The sequence below is a fragment of the Rattus rattus genome, chromosome 14 (assembly GCF_011064425.1).
Source record: "Rattus rattus isolate New Zealand chromosome 14, Rrattus_CSIRO_v1, whole genome shotgun sequence".
Lineage (NCBI taxonomy): Eukaryota > Metazoa > Chordata > Mammalia > Rodentia > Muridae > Rattus > Rattus rattus.
In genome coordinates, this window is record NC_046167.1 from 12,728,500 (window position 1) to 12,745,840 (window position 17,341).

At 46.4% G+C, this 17,341-nt stretch overlaps 1 protein-coding gene across 1 annotated transcript in view; it reads left to right on the forward strand.

Moving 5' to 3' along the window:
• Usp6nl (USP6 N-terminal like) overlaps positions 1-17,341 on the forward strand; it is a 97,168-nt gene that overhangs the window by 44,282 nt on the left and 35,545 nt on the right. The window contains exons 3-5 of the mRNA XM_032919624.1: positions 2,037-2,119; positions 6,089-6,128; positions 15,646-15,726. Coding sequence (XP_032775515.1) covers positions 2,037-2,119; positions 6,089-6,128; positions 15,646-15,726 — 204 coding nt within the window. The remainder of the gene's footprint in view (positions 1-2,036; positions 2,120-6,088; positions 6,129-15,645; positions 15,727-17,341) is intronic.

Here is a 17,341-nt window from a genome sequence, read left to right on the forward strand (position 1 = left end):
CACCTCTGGGGCATATGAGCTCCCCAGCTGTGGAAATGCCCTTGTCTTGGTCAGCTTTAGTGGTCAGCTTGACCCAGTCCAGAGTTATCCGAGAAGAGAAGCCTTCACTGGGAAATGTATAGGTTAGTCTGTGAGCATGTCTGAGGGACTGTTTGGTTGTCAGTGATGTGAAGGGGGCATCCTGCTGTGGGTGGTACCACTCCTCAGGTGTCATCCTAGCTATATAAAACAGACTGTTAAGGCAGAAAGCCAGCCAGCAAGCAGCGCTCTTTCACGATTCCCGCCCTGAGCTCCTGCCCTCCTCAGCCTCAGTGATGGGTTGTGTCCTGCAGATGTAGGCTAGGGCTTCCTCACGGCACTCACTGCTGGGCACATCTCACCAGGCTGGTCATCACTGAAGCTCATCGTGCTCACAGCTGACTCAGACTGCTGCTGACTTCCCCCTCAGTAGCCTGCATAGCCCCTCCTGACCCTAAGAGCCAGCAAGGAGTTGTTTATAAAGCAGCACCTCTGTCTGTGTCTGTCTGTCTGTCTGTCTGTCTGTCTCTCTCCCCCTCTCTCTCCCCCCTGGCCTTCCCCAGCATCTGCTTCTCTGAGTTTTATCCCCTCCCCATTCTCACCTACACCTCCCTCTCCGTTTTCCCCTTTCTTCCTTTGTATTACCTAAGCATGGACTTTTTCTTGGTTTTGATGTAAAAGATTAGCAATAATTTGTTATCAACATTTGTTAGGTTATAACATTTATTTGCAGGTCCCTGTCACTTGAACGTATAATAGGAACCTGAAATTACAAATAGCCATGTGGCCTGTGCCCTTCCCCAGGGAAGCACAAAGGCAGCATGCGGACGCCATGTTCCCAGAGCGCCCAGGGTTGTGTTAGTGGTTAGCACCGTCCACGAAAGGCCTAGGTCAGCCAGCTGGCTGCATAGCCAATGGGAAGGGAGCCAGTAGCACGGTACAGACCTGCAGTCCCCAGCCACTCACCTGTATACAGTTAGCCTAAGGTAGGAGTAGGGAAACTTTAAAAAGTAATACAGGAATGGTTTCTGACAGGCCTGTCTGTAGGATATTCATAGTCTTCACGAAGGAAAACATAGGAGCAGACATCATAACATGCACCCAGATGGAAGTGTCCCCAAGTCTGGAATGTGAAGGGTTGGTGCATTGCATTTAGGTGTCCTACACTCACTAGTGTTACCTGTGGGTGAGTGGTACCCAAAGTGCTTAGAATGCTGGGCTGAAGGAGGAGTTCCGGGTAGCCCAGCAGATGAGGGTTACCTAGGAAAACGCAGTCCTACAGAGAGTCTGCGGGCGTGAAGAAATGCCAGGGGTCAGCAGAGGATGCTGCTCAGTGGGGAGACCAGAGAGCATGAGAGCCATTGGTAAGCAGTGCTGGCAGTGGAGTTCAGTACGACAGACTGAAGAGGCACTCAGGTCTGACACGGGGTAGGGGTAGGAGAGGCTTGCTGTGTAGCTCTAGTAAGCCTGGAACTCAGACATCCGCTTGCCTCTGCGCCTGAAGTGCTAGAATTAAATACATGGCTACCATGCCTATTTGGAGGTCTGTGTTTTGCTTTAGCAACAAGAATAGATTGAGGGCTGATATAGTTGGGAAACTAAGCAATGGAGGGACAAAACTGCCTTCTTTGAGAAGTCTGTGTGGGGTTGGGGATTTAGCTCAGTGGTAGAGCGCTTGCCTAGCAAGCGCAAGGCCCTGGGTTCGGTCCTCAGCTCCGAAAAAAAGAAAAAGAAAAGAAAAGAAAAGAAAAAAAAAAGAAAAGAGAAGTCTATGTGAAAGGCCTGTTCTAGAGAGTTCACTTTAAACCTTAAGGTTTATCAGTTTCCTCAGAAGTAGCTTTCTTGTCTGCAGTGACTTCCCTCAGGACGTCTTTGATGGAGAAGTACTGTGTCAGTTCTTGGTAAGGAGCAATGATTAAACTGCCTGTAACAGCTGAGGTAAAAATGACAGTGTGTTTGCTCCTTCTCACTAGAAGATACTCCATATCGTAAATTCCCTCTTGTCATCTCTGTTTCAGGGACGGGAAGGTGCAGAGATCGAGCCCTGGGAAGATGCTGATTATCTTGTTTACAAAGTCACCGATAGATTTGGCTTTTTACAGTAAGTCACAGATTAAAAGCTGTCATTTCTCAGTTATAATCTTAGGTTGGTCATGTGTTATTAATTTTTTTCTAAGATGCCAGGAATGATCTACTATCTTTCTGGTTCCCAGCATTTTTAACCACTGTGGCTTAAATTAGGCTATAGTTAAGAATATTCATACTGTTGGAGAAAAGTTTTTGATGTGAGCATCTAGATTCCACTAGATGTGGTATCTGTCATGCCTTGACCAAAAGAGCACCTCTCCTGTCTTAGCTGTGTGTAAGGGGTTTGATTGCTGCTGCAATTGAAATTAGATTTTAAATTCATTGTCAGTGCGATGTGATGCGATGTGATACGGTACGGTACAGTGCAATAAAAAGACAACCTCCCAGCCTTCTGGGTGTGCTGAGTATACCCTGGATGTACAAGAAGCACCCAGTGATGTAAACTAAGATTGCTATGCTATAGAAGGAGTGACAAAAGTTCACACGGTATAGGATTGACTTCGTTTGCTAACAGAGTTCACAGTAAGTATAAAAGCTGTTACCAAAGCAGCCTGCGCACTGGAAAAGTGGAGCTCGCTTTAGGAGGTTGGAGAACTTTAAATGTTTAGCAGAAACTGGCTACCACAGTCTTCTGAACAAAAGAATGTCCGGTATTTGGATAACGATAGATAATGTTTTTAGGTCACAAGTTTTTAATAGAAGAGAGAATTAAGAGGAAACTGTACCAAAAATAGAGGAGGTCAGATAAAACTAAGGATTAGATGTTCAACTACTTATCCAGATTGATGTATTTGTGAAATGTAGCGGGGTCAGCCTGCTGGTTCCCGTGCCCGTAAGAGATGGCGAGTGGGGCGCTCTTGCTTTCAGGGTTATCCATTTTGGTTAGAAAGGTGGGAGAACTCTTACCGATCTTAGATGGAGATTTTAACTAGGTGGAAGCTAAACTTAAATTTGCATCAAAACTGAAAATGAACCATATCAATACATCCAACTTAACTGATTTTTTAACTATTTCAACAAAGTGGTTTCCAAGTGAATGTTTATTTGACATTTTAAAAAGAGTTCACATGAATTGTTGGGAGACAGCAGCAATACATGTAACGCCTAATCCAGGAGAAACGCGTGCCAGCCAAAGCCTTTGTCTTTCTTCCGATTACTGCTGGTTTACTCAGGGTTAATAAGAAGGAGCTGCTCCTCTGTTGTAGAAAGTTTTTAATCTCTGGGGGAGGAGGGGTTCTACCCTACCTTTTATCACTCAGTTCCCAGATCAAAGATACACAACCTTTATATTCATAATAAGCCTGAATCAGCACTACAGCTGGGCAGAGATCTACCCTCTGAGCTATTAGAATCTATTTCCCATCAATAACTATGGCCATGTTGTTATAACTTCCCTAACACACGACATCTTCTCCAGGCAGCACCCCACCCCCTTCGTCTGCCCAGCTCTAGGCTGTAGGCAGTTTTATTCACCAATCGGGGTAACCTGGGCATTTTCTCGTCCCTGGGGGCAACCAGGACAGGTATTTAGCATTACAATCCACAGCAGAAGACCAGACCTCAGCACTTGTCAGCTGAGTGTTGTGTCTGAGCAGTCCACATGTACCTACCAAGTCCTGTCCTCTAAGGCAAGGGAGACATGGCAGTCCTTTGTTAGCAGCAGCCAGCACTGAATGTCCTTGTCAAATGACTAGCTGTGCTGCTGTAGGGGAGACAAGCCTAGAACCCAGACAGGATCTAAATGAGTAAGGATGACCGTGTTCCACTAAACTTGCTGTACAAAAACAGAGAGCAAACAGGACTTGACCCACGGACTATGGTTTGCTGACCTGGAGGAGAGTTCATCTGTGTATTCTGACTGCTCTTTCCTCGATTCTGCTTGAAGCAGATTTAGGTAGCAAGATACAGACTATTAGAGCCAGTGTGGTGGTACACATTTAATCCCAGCACCAGGAAGGCAGAGGCGGGGCCAGGGGCCAGGGGCAGGGGGCAGGGGGCAGGCGGACCTGGAGGAGAAAGAGAAGAAAAAGATGGAGGTCATTGGCATAAGCAGACGGGCCTTTTAGTGTGTACCTCTGATCCCACGGCTGTGAGCCTCAGCTCTGCCTGCACAGAGGACGAGGGCTGTAAAGATGAGGGTACACACGACAGAGAAACCCGTGCCAGCCATGGAGTTTTAGGTAGAAACCTTGAGAGGACCCAGTCCTGTCCTGTCACCCATCTCTGAAGTCTGAAGACTACTCCATCCTTAGAATTTCTGTTTTTCTTGACCACAGCGTAGCTAATGATGATATAATGCGTTGGATTATGTTGTACAGAACTTTCCTGTGTTAGACTGAGTGACTAAATGGAAACGTTTATTTTCTTATCTATGGAAGGAGGGATTTGGGTTTTCTCTCAGTTCCCGTCTGGCTTTATACCACGTTGGTCAGTCCCTTTGCTGTGGCTAAATGGTTCGATCGTGCAAGGACTCTTCAGAGACACAAAGAAGGACACGGAGGATACTAGGCTCATTACTAATAATTCGTCATGTTCTTAGCGGTGCCATTGACATCAAGACAAGCAAGAAAATGCACATGTTGCTGCCAGACCATTCATACTGTTGAGAAAGCTGCAAAGTCGGCTTTGTTTATCTGCTGTCTTCATTTATCTATCACTGACTGTTAGTCAAGAGTCTCAGGATACTTTAACGTCAGAGGCGATAGCATACACGAACCAGAGAAATGGTTTTGTTCTTTTCTATACTAAAAAATGACAGCAAAGTTTTCTTTATTTTATAGATTAAAAGGGGGAGGTTTTTTTAAATTCTCCAGCCCATTGAAAGACAACTTTTCTTTCCTTTTCTTTCTCTTCTTTTTTGATATTGGGAATTAAACCTAGGGCTGCATTCATCCCAGGCACATACCATACCCTACCACCAAATTACAGCTTTAATGTCTGTGTGTTTGTCTGTGTGAATGACGCACACACTCAGTCAAATGTATGACTTCATGTGTATACATGTTCACATGTGTGTATGCATGCATGTAGAAGCCAGAGGTCAACATTGAATGTTTCTCAGAAGCCATCAAGCCAGATTTTTTTTTCCCCTTCAGTCTAGGTTTCTCATTGGACCTTGCAACCCAGCCAGTTAGACTAGGCCGGCTGGCCAGCGCGCCCCAGAGACCTGTCTCTGCCTTCCTGGCGAATGCCACCATGCCTTTGTATGTGCTGTAATTACTAAGGATTGAACTTCTCGTGTAACCAGCACTTGACAAGCTGAGCCGTCTCTCCTGCACTCCCAACTCTGATTTTACATTTTTATTTCAAGACAGGGCCTCACTAAGGGGCCCTGAGCTCACTGACACCCAGGCAGTTGTTGACTTTTATATTTTCCTCTACTCGGCCTCTTGATTAGCTGGGGTTTTAGTCCTTGTCCCCCAGGCCTGGCTCCAGTTTTTTTTTTTCCTTTATGCTGATTTTAAGCAGTAATTTCATTGAGCCAGTAGTTGGGCCCGTGGGTGAAGGTGATGGTCTAAGGCACTGGATAGTAGAGTGACCTAAGCGTCCAGCTTGCCACTGGCTTTGCAGAAGGTCACGTGTGAGGCCTGTCACACCAGCACAGTAGAGTTCAAGTAGTTGTGAGAAAGAGTACGGGTTCATGAAGCCTGAAACATTGGCTGTTACTGTGCCTGAACCCTGGTCTAGGGCAGTGTTCTCCAACAGAATTCTACCGTGATAGGAATGTTCAGTCCGGCTGCCTCTAGCTGCACGACTTTTATGTCCTCGGAGTGTTGCAGTGAGACAGACTTTGAATCGTTCCCTGTAGGATGGCGACCACTGTGTTTGAGGTTGAGGCACGTTGTGACCATAGACCAGGTATATTTTCTGTTGAATTCGGTAGAATCATGAAACGTCTCTCTTAGAGTCAGGTATTACACAGGGTACAGCCAGTGAGAGTCTGCTCTGATCTCAACCACTCCATGTTTGTTGTTCTCTGCAGTGAGGAGGAGCTCCCGTATCCTAACGCAGCCGCGGACCGGGTAAGTGTGGCCTTTGTTCATTTGTAGTTATGGGTGAGTTGCCTTGAGGAATAGTCTGCTTCCCATTGTGGAGCACTGTGCTGTGTGCAGCTGGCACTGTTAGAATTCGACCATGGTTGGATCACTCTTAAGACAGTAACTAAGATAAGCCTGAAATGGGTTTAGGGGGTTTATGGAATTCTCACCTCTCTTTAAAAGTAAGGAGAAGGATGGCACTGTAACATGTTCAACCCCAGCTTCAGGTTCTGCCTGAATGAAACAGCCTCTCTGTGGCAGGAACTTTCACCTATCCATCCATTCGCCCATCCATCTACCCACCCACCCACTCGCCCGTACATCCATCCATCCGTCCGTCCATCCATGCGTGCCATCAGTGTGTTTTGTTTGGTTATTTTCTCTCAGTGTTTGCTAATTCTTTGAGAAGTCCACACGGTGTGTTGTGGTTACTCCTCCCTTCTTCCCTGCCTGAGAGCTTGGCATTCTTTTTGTTTTTAAACCCATCATATTTTGGCTGCCTACACACTCTTGGATGTGAGGCCTTTACTGGGGGGTGGTCAGCTCTTAAAAAAACCAGTTTCTCCCTGTCCCAACAGCTGTCAGCTGCTAACAGCTTCGTAGGCAGCAACCGGGTGTGGCTTCTTGCCCACCTTCCTCTCCGTGCTGGGATTTTGTCTGGCTTGACCTGTGCAGATCTCATGCATGCTGTCACAACTGCTGAGAGCGCATATGTACAGCTCCTCGCTGTGCTAGAAAATCGTTTCCTTATGCTATCCACCGTCTCTGGCTCTTAGACTCTTCTATCATCATCTCTGAGCCTCAGAGGAGAGGATGCGGGATAGATGTCCCATTTAGGGCGTAATTCCTAATCTCTACACCTCGAACAGCTGCAAGTCTCTGTTAATCACCTCCCACTGTAAAAAGAAGCTTTTCTGATGAGGCTTGACAGCTACAGCAATCTACAGGTACAGCACTGAGTCACTAGGAGTAAAGCATCCCCGGTGGTCCTTATGCGCCCTCTGGGTAATAGACCAGGAGCTCTGAGAGTAACCGTCCTTGAGATTTTATTCAGCTTCTCCCAAGCAGTGACTGAAACATGTCCTGTGGTCAGTTAACTATGTTAAGGCCTTAGACAAGGGACACCCGATTCAGCGAGGAGCTGCTTCTCCACTTGAGCGGGCATGAGAAGTAGGGGCTCCCTACTCCTCCCCGTGCTCTTCCCAAATGAATTGGAGGATTAAAGTAAAGGTAGTTTGTTTGCGTGTATTCTACGCAAGGGAAGGGAGCTGAACTTCAGACAATGCAGGTAAAAGTAAAAATGTAATTAAAAATATTCTAGGGAAATTTTTAAGATCAAAATTTTCTGAAAATCAAAACTGTAGCCAAACCTTAAGATGTAAACAGAATTGTTATTTCCCATATATGAAGAATACCTATATGAACACCTCCTGTTGGTGAGTGATAGGCTGCCAAGTTCTCTGGTAGTATCCAGTCAGGAGGCTTTGACAGGGCTTTAACAGCTGTTAACATAGCTGAGTAACAAGCTCCTCCTGTCACTTCCTTTGTCCTGACTTTACTAATTTTCTGACCCACTGATACTACCACAGGACCCCTCCCCACCCTGTCCTTCCTTTCAGCTCAGATCTTATCGTAGCCATTACAGATGCTCCCTCCGTCCCTCCCTTCCTGTCACAAAAAACATACTTTAGATCTTGAATGTTGATCTTTCCCTTGGCTAATACTGGTCCTCAGACTGATCGATTGGCCTCTAGACAGATGTCCCTGTCACAGTGAGCAGGAGCTCCTGGCCCCAGACTCCAGGCCAGTCTCCCCTCAGCAGAGCTGAGCTGTGAGCTCTGCCTCCAGGTGTGCCCAGAATTCGGCTTCATCTCCACTTCTGCTGCCCTGTCCCCTGTGCTCTCTCTGGAGCTTCCTGTCTTCCTGCCTCAGTCTTTACCTTTCTCTTGGTCTTACCTGTTGAGTAACAATTAAAATGATCCTGCTAAAAGGAGTTAAGGACATGACGCTTTCTGATCAGAACTTTTTCATCTACAGCAAACACAAGGACCAAGTAACAGTGGTCCTCAGTGTTGAGGCATCTTGCTCCTTGTGTGACTTCCGTTCTTTCTGCCCTGGTTCCTGAGTGTCTCCTGAGTGTGAGCGTGGACCAGAATCCCTCTGCAAGGCCTACCCACTGGCTTCTTCTCTCGTGGGGTGTTTTGCTGACCTCATAGTCGCTGCAAGGCTCAGCCCTTTCACATTCTCCAACAAGTTATCCAACTGTCACTTGTGGAATGTGGCTGTCCTTGGTCTTCTAACCTAAAATTGGGAATTTCTCCTGGCTGATGTTAGTTATCTTCCTCCCTCTCTCCTCCCCCTCATCTTGTTTGTTTTATTTTCTTTTTCTCTATCGTACATGGCACCGTCCGCGTGTTACGTATGTTGAAGATTTCCTACCTTGTTTCTCACACTGGTTGTTACCTTTAGAGTCACAGTCCACCTTCATTATGACATTAAACATTGACTTAGAGCTGCTGCAGACTCTGTTGACTTGCAGTGTCCTACATTTGCAAGGTTAGAGAGAAGAGAGTTGACATTGTTTTTAAACAAAGCTAAGCTGATTTGGCAAAATAAAAATGTATTAATCTTGTATTGACTTCTTTCTCCTCCTTCACTATTTGTCATTTTTTGCTTGAGAAATCCTTAGAGTCTTCAAGCCAGTAAATAAATAAGTCAAGAAATATGCCAATAAAAAAGAAATATAAGACATTAGCAAAGGGTACATACTTGAAAATTAAGTTTGCTTAATTTTTTATAGATTCAACTATATAATAAAATTCTTAACCAATGCAAGTATGCATTTAATTAATTAATTTCTTGTTTAAAGTCTTAATATAATTGGGAATCACTCTAATTTGTATATCCCTTAATAATTTGTTTAAAATGCTAAGTGTACATACCCTTAATCTCAGCACTTGAGCATTCTACTGCAACCCCCTATTTCTCTGGGGGTGCCCGGAGCACAGCCTGCAGAAAAGGCAGGGCAAAACCCAAAGCAGGGAGTCCACAGTGCTTTCTGGTCTCGCTGGGTACCCAAGCACCGTCAGCATAGCCAAGGGAAGGAACCGGGGTCCACCTTTCCCTCTGGGCATCTCTGTGCCAGGCAGAGAGGGGAAAGTGGTGCCTGGGACGGGCGGAAACTGGTTGATTTTGGGGTGAGTGTGAAGAGTATGGAGGGGCTAGAGGAGAGAAGGGCTTCCTTGGGAGCTCTAGGTACGACTCTTAAAGGTGGAGGCCTTCCGTGCGTGCGGCAATCCACTTGTTCATACTGGTTTATTTGGTGGTGGCTGTGAATGTATACACTTTATCTGGTGGGAACCAGGGATTAAATACCTTTTGCAAGAAGGAATACCCAGGAAGAGAAGCTTGTTGAAGTCCGGATGGGGAGAGGGGATATCTAGACACCTTTTAGCGTGGAGAGCTGCAGGTGTTACGCTAGTGACCCAGTGCCCATGGCCCTCAGCGGGATGTCATGGCTACATGGTCCAGAGCAGGTAGAGGCAGGCAGGGAATGGCCATTCTCATTTCTGAGACTCCCAGGGTTTGAACTCATGGAACCTTAGCATTCTTATGCCTGTCTGTGTCAACATCCCACGTGTCCTACCCTTGAGAGGCAGGAATAGGTAGAGCTTGAGATCAGCTTGGTCTTCATGGAGAGTTGCAGGCCACCAGGGCCATGCTGTAAAATCTCCTCATCTTAAAAACAAACAAACCTGTTAAAGTGAGGACGTATGTGTACACTGACTGGTCAGCCTTTTTCTCTGGGTTGTCAGGCTTGGTGACCGGTGGCTCACACGTAGACTTGGACTCATGCCAAGTAGTCTAGGGTTAGAGGCTAGCATTCTCTATTGTATGCCTGCACATAGTGGCTGGACTCCACCATTGCTAGGCAGGGAGTGAAGGGTTATCTGTCCATCTTCGCTGAGGTAGATGGAGACAGACTGTCGTCTTGCAGAGGTTTGCACTCTGCTGAACATGCAGCCAAAGCAGTGCTTCTTAGTGTTTAGGAATTCTAGTGTGCGGATGTCTGCCTTGTCAGGTAGTCTAGGAGGCCGTTCCCCATTTAAAACAGGGACAGCAAACCTCCCTCCGAAAAGGATTGATGTGATGTTTGCAGAATGATTTGGGTTCCCCCAAATAGGCACTTAAACAAAGAAGCAAGCACACTCATTATATTTATCCTGTAGAGAACAATATTAATAATGGATTATATCATTTCCCTGGGCTTATTGATGTTTTTAATAAGGAGGAAAGGTTATATAAGACTATGAATTTTCATAGATAAAGCTATGAAATGCAGTGCAATATTTTACATAATATATAAACTATGAAAACCTTCCGTTTTAGATGTTTTATTTTATTTATGTGTGTGTACATACACATGCATAGATGCACATGTGTCATTGTGGGCGGGCGTGTGCAGGTCAGAGGACAACTCAATAGCCGCTGGTTCTCCTCTCCCACCATGAGTCCCGAAGGTCGGACTCCAGTTGTCAGGCTGGGTGGTTGGCCAGTGTTTTACCCTCAGCCATCTGACCAGTCCTCTGTTCTAAAAGGACGCCTTCATTTTACACAGCATCAAGACTTCTCGATAAGTGACCACACATTGCCAAGGCAAGGGTTCTGTACTTGTTGTCCTCTCCTGACCTCTGCTGGTGAGATGCAGGCATGGGTGACTCCCAGCAACGTTACTCACTTGTCCTTCTGTAGGACATGGGGGGTGGGGGAGTAGCAGGTGGAGAGCCCAGCTGATTTTCTTAACTAATTATTTATTTACATCCCTAATGCTGCCCCCATTCAGCCCCCCATAGGCCCGCCCCTCACCCTCTTCACTTCTGAGAGGGTGGCCCCACCCCTGGGTATCCTCCCACCCTGACGATCAAGTGTCTGTATTAGGCTCATCCTCTCCCTCTGCTGCTGTGTGTGTGTGCTGGGGGTCCATGCCTGCTTTTGGGTAGTGGCTCAGTGTCTCGGAGCTCCCATGGGTCCACGTTAGTTGACTCTGTTGGGCTTCCTGCAGGGTTCCTATTCCTTTCAGGGCCGGCACTCCTCCCCCTGACTTTTCCATACGTTTGGCTGTGGGTCTCTGCATCTCTTTCAGTCAGTGGCTGGGTACAGCCTCTCAGAACAGTTATGCTAGGCTCCAGTCTGCAAGCATAACAGAGTGTCCTGGACAGTGTCAGGCATTGGTGCTTGCCCATGGGGTGGTTCTCAGGTTGGGGCAGTCACTGGTCGGCCATTCCTTCAGGCTCTGCCCCATCTTCGTCCCTGCATTTCTTGTAGACAGGACAGGTTTGGGGTTGAACGTTTTATGGGTGGTTGGTGTCCTTATCCCCCCACTGGGGGTCCTGCCTGGCTGTAGGTGGTGACTTCTTCAGGTTCACGTCCCCACTGTTAGGCATCTTGAGCCTATGACTGTAACCTATAGTGTACAGTCAGAGGCCTCCGTGACTGCTGGGGGGTGCTGGAGCAGCTCACAGAGCGTGGTCCTCTCGGGAGCAGCCGAGTGGAGCATGAGGTAGAGAGGGAGAGATTCCGTGCCCTCCTCGAGTATGAGAATCTCCTGAGAACTCCAGGCGATCACTGGCCGGAAAGTTTCTAAACTCCGTAGCTGAGGGGCATTAATTAATGGAGGGTTTATGACCGGGCAGTGGTCAGTGTGAGACCTGAGTTCAGTCTTCAGCCTCATCGTAGATACACACACATATGCATGCGTGCAAGTGTATGCATGCACACACGTACACACACAACATACATACACATACTAAACTATCATTTAGGAGACAAATGGAAAATTTAGCGCATAGACTAGAGATGATAATGTTGAATTTGAAATTTCTTGGATATAAGAATGGTATAATGATTACCATGTTTTTGCTCTTAAAGGGATACATCCTTGGAAATATTTAGATATGACGTGTTCAAGTCTGATTTTTCTAGTAGATTGCCCCTCCCCCAAAGAAAAAAAGAGATAAATGAAACACATAGACACATATTTTCATTTATGTTTAAAATATTTTAAAGCGAAAATTGAGAAAAGTTAGGTATTTATAGTGAAGGAAGCTGGCAGTCCGTGCTGTACAGGCACCAGCAGGCCTGCCTGTTGTCGCATGGAAGCCATCTGCCAGTGGGCTAGAATGGCACTCTTTCTCCCACTACGCTGTGGGGGACGAGGCGGGGTATTGTCTAATGTCTCTGGGTTGTTTCTGGGGTTGTTTAGAAGCTCCTCCCTAGAGCAGAGGTCCATTTCCATCCTCTTTCCCAGGCTACCTGGAAACCACAGGGTGCTAGTAACTTTCACATCGCTGCCTAGTTCCTGCCATGTGTGAACTGTTTACTATATTGTGTTAAACTCTATACAACTGTTGTTTTAGGCGAAGAAATTAAAGGGTAAACATGTGCTGTGGTTAATAATAATAATAATAATAATAATAATAATAATAATAATAATAATAATATAATGTGATCCGAGCACTTAGGCAGCTAGAATAGGTGCTGAGTGCATCAGTGACTGTAGTAGTTCTAATTCTGTAAAGTAGAGAACTGGGGTAAAGAAGAATCAAATGATTTTCCCCAAGGAAAGTGAATAAGAGGCCTCTCTGACTAGGCTGGGCCCTGAGTCCATGCTACTGACGCTGACGGGGTAGATGAATTAGCTTGACATGGAGGCATGTGGGAGAGGCTCGAGAGCTTGAGAAGTTACATAAGATACCACTGGCTGGACGACACATTAGTTACTCCTCTCATTGCTTTGACAATGGCTTATTTTAGCAGCTCATCAAGGCAGGGAAGCCATGGCGGTGGGCAGGGCTGGGAGACAGCTGGTCACACGGCATCCACAGGAAGCAGAAATGAATCCTGGGGCTCCAGTCACCTTCTCCTCTTGTATTCAGATTCAGACCCCAACCAGCCTCCTTACCCTAACCCAGAACCCCCTCAAAGCGAGGCTCGGAGCGTTGTCTCCCCTGTGGTTGAGTATCTGCCACAGCATAGGAGTAAACCCTGCTACACGGCTGTGGTCTGCCTTCCGTTTGTCGTAAACGAGTCCACGACTTACTGATGCTCTGAAGCCAGTTCTCTGGGGCACTTAAGTTTACAGTTGTCACCTGTGGTTTCAGTCATTTCTTCAAAACACTTGCTGGAACAGGCAGTTTCAGCTACTCGGTAAGAAAGTGGGTTTAACTGAGTAACCGACTGGTGTGGAGAGGCTTACTTTGATGGGCGTTCAGGTCTGGTGTAGTTGAGATGATATGCAGAGTCAGCACTCAACTAACACAAGTTTCAATTCCTAACTAGGAGAGTATCCGAGATATGATTTCTGTTTTTCTTTTTTAAAAAGAATTATTTATTAATTTTAGGTATATGAGCACACTGTAGCTGTCAGACACACCAGAAGAGGGCATCAGATCCCATCACAGATGGTTGTGAGCCACCATGTGGTTGCTGGGATTTGAACTCAGGACCTGGAAGAGCAGTCAGTGCTCTAACCACTGAGCCATCTCTCCAGCCCTGGTATAATTTCTTACATGTATAGAAGAGAGAAAAGCATGCTTAATGGTTCTGAAAATGGTGTGTATATGTCTTATTCTTTCAGGATACATACCATTTAAACTAGTCTAATCTATGACAAACATTAGTATACAAAATGTATCTTGAGTAAAGAATGACTACTTCCTGAATTGATTTATTGGTAATTCATAGTAAGAAAAGTGAATGTTAGCCCCTGCATCCCTCCCGGCCCCGCCCGGCTGCCCTGGCTGAGTGTGTGACCCTCTTTTGCTGGCCTGTGTTCTGGGTGTTTTCCTGTTGGTAGAGAAGGGGATTGTGCTTCAGGGAGTCAGAGGAAGGGTGTGGAGTAACAACAACACAGCGAATGGCGACACAGTCTCTGGCTCTTCACAGCTTGCCCATCTCTAAAGTCACATTTAGTAGAACATTAATTAGATTTCAGTGCCCCACTGAGTTTTAAAATTAAATGTATTTCTGGACCCATCTGCATCATTTTCATCACTAATAATATAATAAGGACTGTTTAGCCTTTTGAAAAATGGGAATTAACATTCTTTTGCTCACAAGTGGTTTTTTTTATTATGAAAACTCATAAAAACTTTAAAGAGTTAGAAAGTAATTACAGAGTTTTATGAATATACCTATAGGAAAGTTCTAGGAACCATTCTCATTGGTGAGAGCCTTTTCCTAAATTCAGGGTATTCCTTCGGGATGCATGCTTTCAGATCTAAAATTACTGGCGGTAGGAGTGCCACCTGCCAGCATACGGCCCGCCTGTCTGAGGCTGCAGGGAGGCCATCAGTGTGGAGCCGCAGTTTTCTTCTAGGAGACACCACTGCCTATGTTAGGAAGGAGACAGGATGGCGGCTGGAGACAGAAGAGGGTGACCCAGCACAGGAGTGCCCGCCTGCCCTGAGTGCCTCTGCCCTTGTTAGGCTTGCCCCGCAGGCTTGCCGTCTGCCCCCTCACTTGCAGGCCTGCCCAGAGCCTGAAGGGAGCATCCAGCCCGGAGTGTAAGCCCAGTCTGTAGAGCTGCTGCCCTTCCTGGGCAGGTCACTTTTCCTCTTGCTTTTGTCATACAGTCACTACACTCCCAGGCCCCAGTACTTAGAGAACAAGTAACCCCCGCCCCGCAACCCAGAAAGAGAGGAGCAAAGCATTTTCTGTGGTAACTGGCCTCAGTGCTAGCCCTGCTGCACATCTCAGACTCGACATGCAAGACCTGTAATTCCCCATGGTGATCTTGTTCTTCTTAAAACTCTCGGGAACTTCTGTCAGCTCCCCAGATAGAGTGCTGCACGGTATTGAGATACAAGGATCCCACACCACCAGATAAATCCCATCATAATCTTTGAGCTCCTCATGTAGGGTCCTTGGGGACTTTTTCATGTGACCTTGCCACCAGCCTTATGTCAGTCCCTGCCAGGGCCTGTGTCTCCCTGTTAGCACAAGAGGAGTCTCAGGTAACAACTGTGACTTAGTTTTGTAATTGTTTCTCTACCATGGAGCTAGTTACATATTAATTATACAGTTTCTAAATTGAATTCTTTAAAAAGAACAACTTAGTTATTAAAAACATTTGCTAGAATTTACTAAAATTAAATAAAAGAGAATTGAAATTTGTAGGCTTTTTGGTTGCTTTTCAAAATACTTCAAAGTTTTCTTTTAAATTTTTTTTTTTGTAGTTATAGGATTTTTCTGATTGTCTTTTAAGATATTAGAAACAAGCAAGCCCTGTCTTCTCACTCACAGGAGTGTATGATTCCTAACTTCAGCTTTGGACTGCAGTTGATGCTAGTCCGTCTCATATTATCCAACTTACAAACAAGTTGGGCAAGGCATTTGCTCTCTAGTACAGTGTAACTTCAAAACATTTTCTTTGGTTCTGTTACAGTGTGATTTATAAGTAAAGAAACTGCAAAAATAACGTTAGATTTGAATTTCATTTTAGCAAAAGCAACTGGAAATCGAAAGGACTTCCAAGTGGCTGAAAATGCTGAAAAGATGGGAGAGATACAAGAACACCGAGAAGGTAACGCACAGTGGTGTCTTTTCCATGGACGCATAGCGGGGTCCTCTCTGTGGGTGCATGGCCATGGCGGGCTCCTCTCCAAGGGACGGGCTTCATCCTTCAGTATTCCCAGGTTCACCGCTGTACTCGCTGGTGAGGTTCTGGTTTAATGAAGCATAACATTTGATCTGAGATCTTCATGTTGGAAATAGTAGAGTGCCTCCTGCAGGCTGTGTGGTGCAGAGGTAGAGAGAGCGCCTCTGGCCTCAGCTGCTCCTGGGTCCCGGCTTCCTCTGCCTCCGCTCTGGCTCTCCTCTGCAGTCAATCATTGCCGTAGTTCTAGGCGTCACGTCCACATCCTGTTGCTCAGAAGGAGAAGGAGCTGGCCTCTGAACACTTTCCTGGAAGCAGGAAACACTCCTTCTGCTCTGCACTGAGTCCATGCTAAGTTTTAAACCAAGCAAAGGGAAGAAAGGGGGGAACCACACAAAAATTAAAACTCCGGTCCCGTAAGAGCAGTTGCTCTCTGGCCTTGGCCGCAGCATGGCTCAGCAAGCAATGCCTGATGACCCGCAGCATGGCTCAGCAAGCAATGCCTGATGACCCGCAGCATGGCTCAGCAAGCAATGCCTGATGACCCGCAGCATGGCTCAGCAAGTAATGTCTGATGACCCGCAGCATGGCTCAGCAAGCAATGCCTGATGACCCGCAGCATGGCTCAGCAAGTAATGTCTGATGACCCGCAGCATGGCTCAGCAAGTAATGCCTGATGACCCGCAGCATGGCTCAGCAAGTAATGTCTGATGACCCGCAGCATGGCTCAGCAAGCAATGCCTGATGACCCGCCTTGTATCCTCAGAACCCACATAAATAAAGCTGTCCTCACAGGGCCGTGGGACTGCCGCACATGCCTCTCAAGTTTCCTGTTTGGTTGAAATGCCAGATGTTGTCAGTAGCAACAACCACAGTGTATTTATTGTAAGGAAATGTCTGCCAATACGGCTCCAAACCTGAACGGCCACAGAACCACAGTCAGGTAGTTCTTTCAAGTACAATGGCGTTCTGTGCGATCAAGGAGTTGGTGCAAATTATCATTCAGAGACCTAGGGAAGTACCTTTTTCTGAGGTAACCATTGCATTTGAGTGGTACAAGAGTGTCACTGCAACCTGTGCCCAAGAGCTTAGAGTTTATTCAGTTAATGTTTTCTCTGCTGCATCAGGAACATTTGCTAAAACACTGTAAAGTACAGGAACGGTAGTAACCCAGGGAGCCCTGTTGCCTTGGTCCGTGCCCAGTGGTCGGAGCTTCACTGCCATCTCTCTCTGCCATCAGTGCAAAGTCACAGTGAAGATGAAACGTGACATTGTGTTCATCCTTGGAAATGGTTTTGGCCCTGAGCTTGCAAACCACTGACATCTCACCTTCATGAGAGTGAACTTTCCAGACGTAGTAAAGGTGTCTGCACATACCTGTCTTAGTCAGGGTTTCTATTCCTGCAAAAACATCAGGACCAAGAAGCAAGTTGGGGAGGAAAGGGTTTATTCAGCTCACACTTCCACGTCAGGACTGGAAGTCAAGCAGGTCAGGAAGCAGGAGCTGATGCAGAGGCCATGGAGGGATGTTTCTTACTGGCTT